At 34.2% G+C, this 13,568-nt stretch overlaps 1 protein-coding gene and 1 pseudogene across 3 annotated transcripts; one reads left to right on the forward strand and one right to left on the reverse strand.

Annotated features, from left to right (window-relative positions):
- The first annotated feature begins 64 nt into the window (after nucleotides 1–64).
- Nucleotides 65–13,405, forward strand: extl2 (exostosin-like glycosyltransferase 2). Of its 3 annotated transcripts, none has more exons than XM_073848191.1 (6): nucleotides 65–126; nucleotides 3,081–3,508; nucleotides 5,656–5,726; nucleotides 5,824–5,939; nucleotides 8,711–9,116; nucleotides 11,365–13,405. In XM_073848191.1, exons 1-5 carry the CDS (start codon nucleotides 122–124, stop codon nucleotides 9,102–9,104), a joined length of 1,014 nt encoding a protein of 337 aa, XP_073704292.1. In that variant the 5' UTR covers nucleotides 65–121; the 3' UTR covers nucleotides 9,105–9,116; nucleotides 11,365–13,405. The 3 variants fall into 3 exon arrangements, with proteins under 3 accessions (XP_073704292.1, XP_073704293.1, XP_073704291.1); XM_073848192.1 differs by having other exon boundaries at nucleotides 11,435–13,405; XM_073848190.1 differs by lacking the exon at nucleotides 11,365–13,405 and having other exon boundaries at nucleotides 8,711–9,412.
- The window catches only part of LOC141344580 (vascular cell adhesion protein 1-like), a 38,677-nt pseudogene continuing 35,102 nt past the window's right edge, over nucleotides 9,994–13,568 (reverse strand).

The following is a 13,568-nucleotide window of genomic DNA, read 5'->3' on the forward strand; positions in this document are numbered from 1 at the left end:
AATCACGTTTCGAACTGGTTCCGACTCAGAACCGACTCAGAGCTGTTCACTATAAGATATACTCAGTACGCATGCGCGACCAAGTAAGCTTCCTTCTGCGGTCTCATATGATGGGAATACCATGAGGTACTTGATGTTTTGTTTTGTTTCGTTTCGTTTCAGAATGTGCATGTAGTCATGCTTGTTTCTTATGACCGATCTGGAGAGAATGTTTGCTGCACACATGCGGTTAATCGTCGCATGCAGTGTTTGCTAGTCTTCCGGCCTTCAAGTATTAATCAAAATGTTTATGAGTCACACAGTAATTTAAGTACTTCAAACTGTTGTCATGTACGTGTTAGCACGTTATTGTTTGTTTGGTGTGTTTGCTCTATTTGGAACCTTATATTTGGGTTGTTAAAGCTTTTAATGCATCTAGAGAGCTTGAGAATAGAGCCTGCAATGGTGACGGTGAAATTGCATGAGAGTGCAATCAGTGATGTACAACAGTGTTCCCATGGTCATGGAATTTCTGGAATATCATGGAATTTCAAAAGGTCTATTCTAGACATTGGAAGTCAGGGAATTTTATTAAATCATGTAATATCAGGGATTTTAGTTTGTTGCTTTAAATTTTAGTTTCCAATTTCCATTTATCAAAATGTAATTTTTCTATGCCATTTTTTTTTTTTATAAACTGGCAATCACTTAAGTCAAATCCAGTAACCAGGCTGTACCAGTTAACCAAGGCAAACATGCCAGGAAAATTTACATTTCAAGAACTTTGTCTACAAAATGACCGATTCAGGTGTTAAAAGTAAAGGATAGAAAAGCAAAAACTAAATGTGAAGAAATGGAAAGACAAACAGAAAGTCCTTCAGAGCATTTAACCTCTGAAAGCATAAATAACAAATTAATTTCTGTAGAGAAAAATTTCAAAGTGCATTTAAAAGCAAAAAAAAGTAGCCTCTATGTGTGTTTTGTACTAAAAAAAAATCTGTGAACAAGTAAATAAAGCTTGCAAACGGATGGATCCGTTCATTATAGGTCATGGAAATTCAGCTTTTTAGTCAGTGAAAGTCAGGGAATTTTATATTTGGCTTAGAGTAGGAACCTTCTATAATAAGATATGAATAAGATATTTCACATACAAGATGTTTAAAGTCCACAAGACAAAATAAAAGTTTAATTTATAAAAATGAACCTGTTCAAAAGTGATTCTTCGTGATAGTTGTTCTTGAGTTCCTTGTTTGTCCTGAACCGTTAAACTGCCCACTATATTCTTCAGAAAAATCCTTAAGGTCTAGAGCTGTGCAATATATCGAAATATTGCAGTTGCACATATCACAACATGCATATCGCTATAACTTGCAGTATTTGGAGCCATGAACAAAATACAAAGAGAAAATCACTCACGATTAAGAATCAAGTGTATGTAAACTTTTGAACAGAGTCATTTTTATAAATTCAGCTATTATTTCCTCTTGTGGGCTGTATGTACATTTCTTTTTATGTGCAATGTCTTATTCAGGTCAGTACTAAAAAAAAATATACCTCTTATTTTCATCAAGTAATTAACATTTTGCAGATTCTTCAAGGTCTACGTAAACTTTTGACTTCAACTGTAACTATCTTTAATAAAAATGCTTCCCACTTTAATAAATTCCACCAATGAATCCAGACATTTGTAATTCCATATATCCCGGTGTGGTCCATGTGGAAATGTGTAAAGCATGTTTAGAGAAATAATTAACCAAAAAAAAAAAAAAAGTCACTTCGGTCAATTATGTACCACAGCACGTATGGAAATGTCATACTGGAGGAGCTGGACTAACTGTCAACCTGACTGGGTTGAGGGTACTGCCTCATGCTACAAATAGTGAGAAGGACCTTAAAGGATAACTATTGCCAAAATGCAACGTGGGCTGTTTTTTTTTTTTTTACTGTAAACGAGACAAACTTGTATCTAAAAGCATAATTAAAGACAAACGAGCCGTTTTTGAGATTGACTGTGATTTCGTTTTGTGGTCAATGGCCGGTGAATGGGAGTACTAGGGGCATAACTTTGAGCGCATCAAAATCGATATTTTTACAACACTAAGAAGGCTCGACACACCATGAAACTTTGCTCGAAGTATCGCCTGGGTCTCTACACATGAACTCAAGCATTGAGAACATTGTTTGTGTACACAGAGTTTACTAAAAAGAACAACTTACACTGTTTGGGTTTCAGCTCGCAGCCATCTTGCCAGTCAAGAAGTGTTGATCTCCGAATGCGAATGAATGGACTCCATAGGACGAAATATTAGGCTTATATGAAGCTCTTTTTACAACTAGAAGGTTAATATTGTTTTTCACTTGCGACAAAATTAATTAGCCGTGCATTTATATGGAAATATGCTTTAGGAGCTATCCATCCTCGCACTCGGCGATCGACACCTCTTGACTGGCAAGACGGCTGCGAGCGGAAACTCAAACAGTGAAAGTGAGTTGTTCAAAAACTTTCTTTTTAGTAAACTCTGTGTACACAAACAATGCTCTCAATGCTGGAGTTCATGTGTAGAGACCCAGGCAATACTTCGAGCAAAGTTTCATGGTGTGTCGAGCCTTCTTAGTGTTGTAAAAATATCGATTTTGATGCGCTCAAAGTTATGCCCCTAGTACTCCCATTCACCGGCCGTTGACCACAAAACGAAATCACGGTCAATCTCAAAAACGGCTCGTTTGTCGTAATTATGCTTTTAGATATAAGTTTGTCTCGTTTACAGTTAAAAAAAACAGCCCAGGTTGCATTTTGGCAACAGTTATCCTTTAATAAAAACACAAAGCTAAAGACAAATTTGTCTGGAAAGACAAGCAAAGAGCAATTGTCTGTGGCCACCACTTACAAAACCATTCCCTTTTTGGGTTTTTGTCTTGCTGTTGCCTCTCCAGTGCGCTTGTTAAAGTTTATTTGACTTGGTATTATATTTTTTGAGCAGTGTGTGTGTATATATTTCTGCAAAAAACTGTCCACTGAAGAAAGCAAATTCTACAGGTTTGCAAGATCATGAGAGTTAGTAATGCATCTCTTTAGACCTCTTGTTTACTCTTGTCATTAGGATTCATTGGTGCTGCTGCAGGTCATTGGGCCGTGTGCGGACCAACTTCATCATCGCATCTATACTATTGCTGCTTCTGGCCGGAGTCTCTCTGACCTTCTTATTGCCTAATAATGAAGACATCCGCATTCTCCGAGAGCTTCGTAGGAGTTCCAACACCTCACTTACCTTACCGGACCCTGAGGATAGTTTTACTATCATTATGCAAACGTACAATCGCACCAATGTACTCCTCAGGCTCCTCAACCATTACCAGGCTGTGCCTCACCTGCAGTGCATCCTCATAGTGTGGAACAACCCTAGCGAGTCGCCACCCAGGAAACTGTGGGACGAACTCGGCCCACACCCAGTGCCCGTCATCTTCAAAGAGCAGAGCGTCAACAGAATGCGCAATCGCCTTCAGTCGCACCCTGAGGTCAAGACTGATGGTAGGTTTGTGATTCTCACATCGACGAGAAATGATTTGTCAGATATTTGACCCAAAAATGTCTAAATCTTAAAACCTAATCGCTTTTTTCCATTTAGAGCTAATGACACATGAGATTGCATACCATAATAAAATAAATGATCTTTTAAAATATAAATTAAAATGCACAAAGTGTACATATTTTACACATTAAATTTTTTTTAATTAAGAGGGACAGCGCAGATTAACAACACTTCTGTATATGGGTCAAAGATGAGATGTTCCATTTTGGTGTCCACATCAAATTAAAATTACAAAAGTGATTTTATATACATAGGATTTTAAATAACATAACTGTTATTTTATATTAAAATACTTATACTAAAAATACTAAATTTGATCACATTTTAAATTATTAAAAACTTGCTGACCAATGGGTAAAACATGGTGGTTTGAAGGATTGGTATAGATTTAAAATGACAATTAATAAGTGTTTTAGAGCTGTACTGTGAACCTTAAATGTAGTATTTTAATGTCATCTATTGATTCTTGATCTAAATATGCCTGACACGCTTTATTGGTATATAAACTATTGTTAAACTGAAAAATTTTTTAGTGGGTCTCATGGTAAAAAAATGTATGATAGTGATCGGAAAAAAATAAAATGAAATGGGACACATCACGAAAATATCCAAAATAATATACACACACACTACCAGTCAAAAGTTTTTGAACAGTACGATTTTTAATGTTTTTAAAATAAGTTTCTTCTTCTCACCAAGCCTGCATTTATTTGATGCTAAACACATTTATAATGTTGCTGTTTTTCTTAACTTTCTATTCATCAAAAAACCCTGAAGAAATTCTAGTTAGCTGTTAAAATAATAATGTGTTTTTTTTTAAGCAGCAAATCCGAATATTAGAATGATTTCAGAAGGATCAGGTGACTGGAGCAATGATGCTAAAAAATCTGCTTTGAAATCACAGGAATAAATTACATTTCAAAATATATTCAAAAGTAAAACGTTATTTTCAATATTTTTCACAATTTTACTGTTTTTGCTGTACTTTGGATCAAATAAATGCAGGCTTACTAAAATCTTACTGTCCAAAAACCAAAAATCATAATTAAAAAATATTGTAACAAACAAACAAAATAATAAATCTTATAAGTTTTTTTTGTTATTTCGACATGACATATGACTTATTAATTCCTAAATATTGCGTTTTTGTGGAGTCATTCAGCATTACAGTTTACAACCTGAACCTTTTTATTCCTGTATGCTGGTTGGACCATTTCTAGACATTTTTTTTTTTTACCTAATGCCCTGCAAAGTTACCAAAATAATTCAATTCAAGTTTATTTGTATAGCACTTTTCACGATACAAATCGTTGCAAAGCAGCTCTACAGAAAATGCAGGTTTCTACAATATATTTATAGGAGAAATAGAGAAACAAATAGACAAATAATAAGGATAGCTAGATTTAAACAGAGAGAGTGTGTCTGAACCCCAAACATTATCAGGAAGGCTATTCCAGAGTTTGGTAGTCAAATGTGAAAAAGCTCTCCCTCCTTTAGTGGACTTTGCTATCCTAGGTACTACCAAAATTCCAGAGTTTTGCGACCTTAGGGAGCGTGATGGATTGTTGCGTGGCAGGAGACTAGTTAGGTATGCAGGAGCTAAACCATTAAGGGCCTTATAGGTAAGAAGTAATAAATAAATCTAAATCTGTACCGTATTTTATTTTTAATAAATGAATAAAGATGATTTGTATTTCATATGGATTTGAAACGACATTAAAGCGAGTAAGTGAAGACAGAGAACATTTCAAGGAACAGTTCGGTCAAAAATGAAAATTGTCATCATTTATTCACCCTCATGTCATTCCAATCCTTTCATTCTCCTGCAGAACAGAAAAGATATTTTGAAGAAAGTTGGTAACTAAACAGTATTGATGACCATTGACCCTCCATTGTATAAATAAAAAAACCTGAGAAGTTTCTGAAACACCGAAAAGTGTTGGAATAACATGAGGATGAAAAAATGATAAAACAATTGTAATATCTCTTCATGTCATTATCTTACTAGAGTGTCATTACGACAATGTATTTGGTTTGTTGTTGTCTGTGAGACTGTACTGACTGTCACTGTCCTTCATCTGGGCAGCTGTTTTGATGCTAGATGATGACACACTGGTCAGTGTTCCTGATATCAGCTTTGCATTTTCTGTCTGGAAGGTAATAGGAAACCTTATCTGTGCTTCACTAAAAATATTTGCGCTTTCTTCAGAGACACATACCCTAACTTATCTTTTATTATTATTTTTTTTAATAGCAATTTGCCGATCAGATTGTGGGTTTTGTTCCACGGAAGCATGTGACCACAGCATCCGGTGTGTACAGCTACGGCAGCTTTGAGCTTCAGGATCCAGAACAAGGTGGAGGCGACAGGTGAGACTATGAATAATGCAGCATTTCCAGGTTAATGCAAAAGTGAAATTAACACTGTCAACATAGTCAAATTAACTTTTTAAATACGTGTTCCAGGACATATTGGGTGTGAGTCTTTGGTGCACGTTATTCAGAAGGAATAAATAAATCAAAACTCACTTTGCTTCTGAAACAACTTTTTTTCAGAAAAAAACACCGGTCATATAACAAATATTTCACAATCCAATCAATTCCTGTCAGAAATATGGGTCAATGACATGTTCGTTTTTTGTCCTATGAATTTATTCAGACCTATAAAAATGTAAAATAGCAAATTATGTCATAGGATTCCTCCAGGCTGTTGTGAAAGTGTCTAGGTCAGTAAGCAAATGTCATGTGGTGTGACTCCCCAAGAATTTATGAATAAATAATATCTGCAAAGATGTGTTTATCTTAAAAAAAGACAAGTGATTCAATTAACATTCTTTTGAAAAATTTCAAACCATTTAAAAATTAACACGAATGCAAAGAGTGCATTTCTGATAAATTGGTACATGGGTCAAAGACATTAAGATGTCCATGTCAAAGGAGTTTTCAAAAGTGATTTTATGTCAATAGCAAGCACATTAAATGTAAGTAAAGTGTCTACTTTTAAGGTTTCAAGTATGTTTTTGGAGAATAAAATGTCATTGTGACATAACGTTACATTTGTCATTCAGTGGAACATAATATTTATGTAAAAATTCAAACATGCTTATTCTGACTTGTACATATTAAGATATATAAAAGAATAGGGGTGTTTTATTGTTTTTATTGTGTTTTAAATGAGTAAACAATTCTTACTGACAAATGGGCAAAACCTAGGATAGTGGCAAATTTTAAAAATGAAATGAAAGACAAATTACAATGAAAGTAAATATGTCATAAATTGATTTTTGTTGTAAATACACAGTGATTGTTACACTGACATTTTAGTGGTTGTCTTCTGTAAATCAGTGTTGTTTTCGTCAACGATGACGATGACGAAATCATTTCGTTGACGCCACTTTTTTTCATGACGATAATGAGACGATGACGAGATAAAAATGGCTCGTTGATGACTAAAACATGACGAGACGTGTGTGAGTTTTTGTTGACGAGACGAGAATAGACGAAAATGTTAGTGGGTGGTCCGTCAGACGTTTAAAATGCATGACATTTCCGCTTATTGTGCATGCCAATCAAAACCTAAAACGTATCTGCCGCTATGGCAAGCCGTTTTAGCATTAAATACTCTTTGCTATACTAGTATGGCAAGCCGTTTTAGCGTTCCATCCTGGTTTGTCTTTTATGTTTTAAAACATTCCTTCATTATTGTAATTATTGGTGAAAATAGTCGATCCGGAAGCTCACATTGTGTTGAACTATAGATCTGCTATTTTCAGAACTTACAAGTGACACTACCCAACAGCAAAATACTTACTGACTTACATTAATTTGTTAAAAGACTACTTTTTCCTCCTTTTTTGATTAAAACTAGACTAAAACCTTTTTGACTTTTCGTCGACTAAAACTAGACTAAAACCTTTTTGACTTTTCGTCGACTAAAATTGGACTAAAACTATCACATATAGAAGTGACTAAAATTTGACTAAAACTAATAAGCATTTTAGTCCAAAAGACTAAGACTAAGACTAAATCTAAGATGACTGTCAAAAACAACACTGCTGTAAATTAGGGAAACATGTATGATATGTATTTTTTGCTCACAAAAACAAAAATGCAATTAAATTATACAGTAAACTTATTTATATTTTTTTGGAAAAACAACAACAATTTAAAGCAGTATTACACTTATTGTTTTTATGCTTAAACCCTTTTTCGTCTTTGACCCACATGTATTTTAAACAGGGCTGATTTTGCTAACTGAATAAAACAAATTGACGTGAAATACAATAAAAATATTATATAAATATATAAATATTATTAATAAAAATAAGAATGTTGCCTTGGCAACTAACTGAAATTAAATAAGTAAGTTGAAGTATTAATTAAATTAATTTAAAACTGAAATTAAAATAAAGCTAAATATTTAAATATTTAAATATTTTTTTATGTAAAAAGCAAAAGCACTTAAAATAACAAAAAATTACTAAAGCTAATATAAAAGTTCCAAAAATGAATGAAAATGACAAAAGCGCATACTTTTTTTTTTAGTTTTAAAAATTAAAACTAAAAAAAAAAACTTAAGTTAAGTTTTAGTTGAAGTACTAAAATGACTAAAACTGAAACTAAAAATGTTTTTAAAAAGCCCCAAAATGCCCATGAAAATGATAAAACACAACAAAATTGCTAAAATTAATAAACAGAAAATATATAATATTATAATTCTAGAATTCACATGCAAGTAAGACTATGGCCAAGATTTCCGGGTTCATTAGCCGCTATAGGGAAATAATGAGAATTATAATACAATGTGTAGTAAATGGTAAAACTGTTTGCAGTACAAACCATTGTGCTTCTAATTATGATAATACATTAAAAAAAAATGGTATAACACACTAATTTGCAATATCAAGCAGCAAAAATAGCTCGACGTGGATGAGACCAGAAGCCAGACCCATAACATTTACAAATGGTCGAGCCCACTCTTATGAGAAGAAAAAGAGTTTTAAACTTTTTTAGTTTTTTCCCTAGATTTGTCCTCTGTTGTGGACTGGTTTACATGTCATTGACCTATATATCAGAGTATGACTGTAAAATGTGCGGCTTCATAATACAGCATAATACATGTCATTTTATGGTTCCTGTAGGTATTCAATGATCTTAGTGGGTGCTGCTTTCTTCCATCGGCGCTTCCTGCAGCTGTTCCAAGAGCAGCCGAGTGAAGTGCATGCTCTGGTGGACCAAACGCAGAACTGTGACGACATCGTCATGAACTTTGTGGTGGCACGTCAGCTCTCACAGGTGTCCGGACTCAAACGGCCCTCCGGGGTGTTCGTGAAGCCCGTAGACATGCAGAATCTGGAGAAGGAGGCCAGCAGCGGGTTTTTGGGCATGTGGCACCGAGCGGAGCACATGCTGCAGCGCTCCTACTGCCTCAACAAGCTAACGCACATCTACGGGAACATGCCGCTCCGCTACTCCAATATCATGATCTCACAGTTTGGCTTCCCCAGCTATGCTAATCACAAGAGCAGGATATGATTTGAGAGACAGGTACAATCTCTATTCAGAGATATTAGATCATCTTTTGTGGACAAATAGCAATTCATCCAAAACCCTTTTATCACAAGTTTGACTGAATTTTGCAACTCTAACATTTTCACATTCTCTAATAGTTTTAAAATTAAAATAACTAGAAATGTAGGCCTTTTTTACTTGAGATTTGATGCATGTCCGTATGATACAGACCAAATTTCATATAATTATTAAGCTGTATTATTTGAAGTCACATATTTTATTATTGTTATTATTAAAAGGGAAAATAAAGAAATAATTTACTTTAAAAAATACTTTACTACTTAACATTTCATTCAAAATACTTTATTATAATTATAATATTGTTTAACTGCAACAAAAACAATCTGCAAAACTTAGGCAGACCGTCTATATTGTTTTTTTATTTTGTTTTGAAATTAACTTATGAATAATTGTTTGTGAATAAAATAGTATAATAGTAGACTTATGTGGTAACCAGTCATTTAAATGTTTTTTTTTTTCAACACACTGGTTTTACTTCAGATTCCAGATTTTCATTGGATTTCCAAAGCAGCGACCCAACACACCACAATTATTTAACGAAAGTAAGAAAAATGAGAACTGAAATAAAAATCACCATAAACTACATAGGATCTGTGATGAAAAACATTTATTTGACAGCGGCTACTTGGAGAAACAATGAAAGTACAAAACAATAAACACCAGAAGATGTGTGCAATGCATTACATGTCACATTTGACCTGTTACAAAACTGGCCAAAATATAACATGCCAAGAAACACATCTTAGAACATCTTATCTTGTATTAAACTGGGATCAGAGCAACAGGAAAGCACTTTAACTCTCATAGTAAAAAAAATGTATGCTTTCTTTAAAAGCCAGTAGCATAAAGTTTGCATAATGGAACTGTTTGATACATTAATTACTTTACTTTTGAATTGATGTGTTCAGAAGCAGAACGCAAACATCTAGCGTTATTCTACTCAATGTGATTAAAAGAAATTAGCACAATGTACCTGGTGACATATAAGAAGATTTAGATTTGAATCCGTGGCGGAAGGAAGTAGTTTCGCACAAAAGAGGCCTTTTAAAGGCACTTATTTTAATTTATTTATATATATATTTTTAAGCTGTTGTATAAATGCAATATCACAAGAGTAGATGTGAGATGCAGCTGTATATCGGCACGCTGTAATTACTATCTCGCGTCATCGGCACGAGTCTACTATCTCGCGTCTACTAGGGGTGGGGAAAAAAATCGATTCTCCGGTGCATTGCGATTCTCTCTTCAACTATTCTGAGATTGTGTTTATTTCCCTGTATATGACACGTGTGCACAGTAGAGATGTGGCAGGATTCATTGCACAGAACTTGCACTTTGAGATGAGTGCACATTGCTTAACAGTGTGTGCTTCACCCGCTGTGTTTTACTTTAGATATGCTTTCATTTATGCCGTTTGGAACGCAGTACTATTAAATGCACAAAACTCGAACACTGACAGACTTTCATGTGCGCTTTGTGTTTTTTAGCCCTAAAGCTCGGTTATGGCTGTGGTTAAATGCACTTGCATTTGCAAATACTTTTATATGAAATTAATGTACACACAGTTATGTTTTCAGAGCAGGACAAAACATCTGATATATCGAAATAGATCTGTGCATTAGTTTGAATGCAGCTTGTTAAAGCTGCCACAGTTTATGATCTCATCAGTAATAATCAATCGGCAATAATGCTGAGGAAAAAGTAAAAAAAAAAAAAATTGTCTGTAAACTTTCTGATACTTAAAGAACACTTATTTTAAATAAGTAATTGTTTTCAAAAGTACTCTGCTCATATAATAAACAAAAAAAGCATATTTTGCACAAAATAAATTTGATGTAAAATGTATATGAAAATGTAGCCATGTTCAGTAATATTGAAAACTGAGATTGTGACGCATCGTGATATTTAGTTGATAATAAAAATCATAATTAAATTGAATTGTGAAACCATCAAAGATTCACACCCCTACCCCTACTAGGATGGCAATACTGACATACAGAGATTCCAACTATAAACAAAAAGCATAGAAATGCCAATTTTACATTTTGTTAAAATGTAAAGTTGTAAAGATGTATTTGCACAGCAGAAGAATTAATTAAAGTGTAGATTAAGAATAGTTTTCGAATCGGATTTGGGCCGGAATGTGAAGTGCCTGAAGATTCCCACCGCTAACATCTATGAGTGCTTTTTCCTTTTTTTTTAGCAAGAAAAAAACACTTCATTATTAGCCGAGTGTGATGTCACTGGAGTCGCTCTTGGCTTTCTTTCTGCAGTGTCGGATCAGCAGTCCAGCAGCGGTCAACAGCGACACTGACCCTACAGCCGGCAGTATGACCACAGGCAGGTCAGGCATTGTTGAGATGTGATGTTGTGCTGGATTACAAGAGTAAAGAATCATCAGAATTAAGAATCATCGCTGTGACTGGAATATTCGATTTCAGTACTCACTGAATAAGCTATGATTAGTGCTATCTGCCTTATTTTTCCTGTAAGAGCGGGTGCGAACATTTGTACATTTTATAGGTCTGGCTTCCAGTCTCATCTACGACAGCTATTTTTAGCTGTACAAAATAGTTTGTTTTGCTGTTTGATGTTGCAAATTGTTGTCTTACCATACAATTTTAATGTATTATCTTAAAGGGATAGTTCACCCAAAAATGAAAATTTGATGTTTATATCTGCTTACCCCCAGGGCATCTAAGATGTAGGTGACTTTGTTTCTACAGCAGAACACAAACGAAGATTTTTAACGAAAACTGGTGCAGTCTGCCAGCCAAATAATGGCAGTGGATGGGCACCAAACCTTTAAAAGTAAAAAAATAACATGCACAGACAAATCCAAATTACACCCTGCAGCTCGTGACGAAACATTGATGTCCTAACTCATTTTTTTTTTTTACCCAAGCCACAGGGTGTAATTTGGATTTGTCTGTCCATGTTATTTTTTTACTTTTAAAGGTCTGGTTTGAGTTAAAAATCTTTGTTTGTGTGCTGCTGAAGAAACAAAGTCACTTTCATCTTGGATGCCCTGGGGGTAAGCAGATAAACATCAAATTTTCATTTTTGGGTAAACTATCCCTTTAATTTTGAACACACTTGTTTGTAGTGCAAACAGTTTTACCCTTTACTGCATGTTGTTATTGTTCTCATTATATCCTTATCCACCTTACTCTTCACCACAGAATTAAACCTTTCGGTGAGACTTCTGGTTCATTAGCTACTATAGGGAAATAATAAGCTGTTTTATACAGCTAAAAATAACTGGTTGCGGATGAGACCGCAAGCCAGACTTTTTCAAATATTCATCCACATGAGAAAAATAATTTAGATAGCGGCTAATGAACTGGAAGTGTAGGCTTATTTCCGTGTTGAAGAATAGGGTGGATAACTTCAATAAAGTCCAGATAAAGAGCAGGGTCGAGGTCAATTCAGGAATAAACTCAACAATTCCAATTCAAAGAAGGAAATGGAATTGGAATTGGAATTGGAATTCAACAACAATTACAGGAAACAGTTGGAATTGAATTGGAATTACAGGAAGTGGAATTAAATTCACGGAAATTCCACTGAGTTCTGTTTATTGCTTTTTCTGAGCATTTATTTGTGATTGCATTTAGAGACATACATTTGAACTTTATTTATGATGCTTTACAAATACCAAGTAATGTATGAAATGGAGTTGATCAAATGCAAGTAAATAAAAATGAGAACTGTACATTATGAATTAATAATTGAATGACAGTGGTGATAAGTTTCTGGATGTACTATACATTCAATATATGACTACCACATAATATATGTCTTAACTCACAAAAAATGAGTCATGTTCATTCATGTATTTCATTCACTTTTTATTGCATCAAATTCTCATCACTTCCTGCAATTCGGCATGTGAAATGATCATGCCTAACATACTAAACATACAGTACTTTGTATTTCTTTTATATGTTTGTTCTTTGTTCTTTTATATACTATTAAGCAAATCAAGTCAAATTATTTTATTTAGCAACTCAAGTGGAATTTATTTGATTTCAATTCTGTTTCCTGACATTCCAATTCAATTTCCTGTCAGCTGCATGCAATTCCAATTCCAATTCCATTCCAGGAAGTGAATTGGAATTTACCTTTCATTCTCAATTCAATTCATGAATGGCCCCAACCCTGATAAATAGTGTTGTAGATATTTTTATTTGTTTAGATTCATGTATAATTTTATTGCTAATAAAAATACACTGTAGCTTCTCCTTTGGCTATGGCCTTTTTCATTGTCTTAACTCGCTTTGCTTGAGATATGCTGGGTACAAAACTGTTCCTGGGAGTAAGTTCGGTCATACTTTGGGTACTAGTAACACACAATACATTTTCAACCGAATGCCGAATTCAAAGAGTATGGCAAGCTGGGTATAA

The sequence above is a fragment of the Garra rufa genome, chromosome 10 (genome assembly GCF_049309525.1).
Source record: "Garra rufa chromosome 10, GarRuf1.0, whole genome shotgun sequence".
Lineage (NCBI taxonomy): Eukaryota > Metazoa > Chordata > Actinopteri > Cypriniformes > Cyprinidae > Garra > Garra rufa.

Coding starts and splice junctions, on each gene's coding strand:
- extl2 (XM_073848191.1), top strand. Junction 5,727..5,823: donor TTGCATTTTCTGTCTGGAAG/GTAATAGGAAAC, acceptor TTTTTTTAATAG/CAATTTGCCGATCAGATTGT. Junction 5,940..8,710: donor GAACAAGGTGGAGGCGACAG/GTGAGACTATGA, acceptor TGGTTCCTGTAG/GTATTCAATGATCTTAGTGG.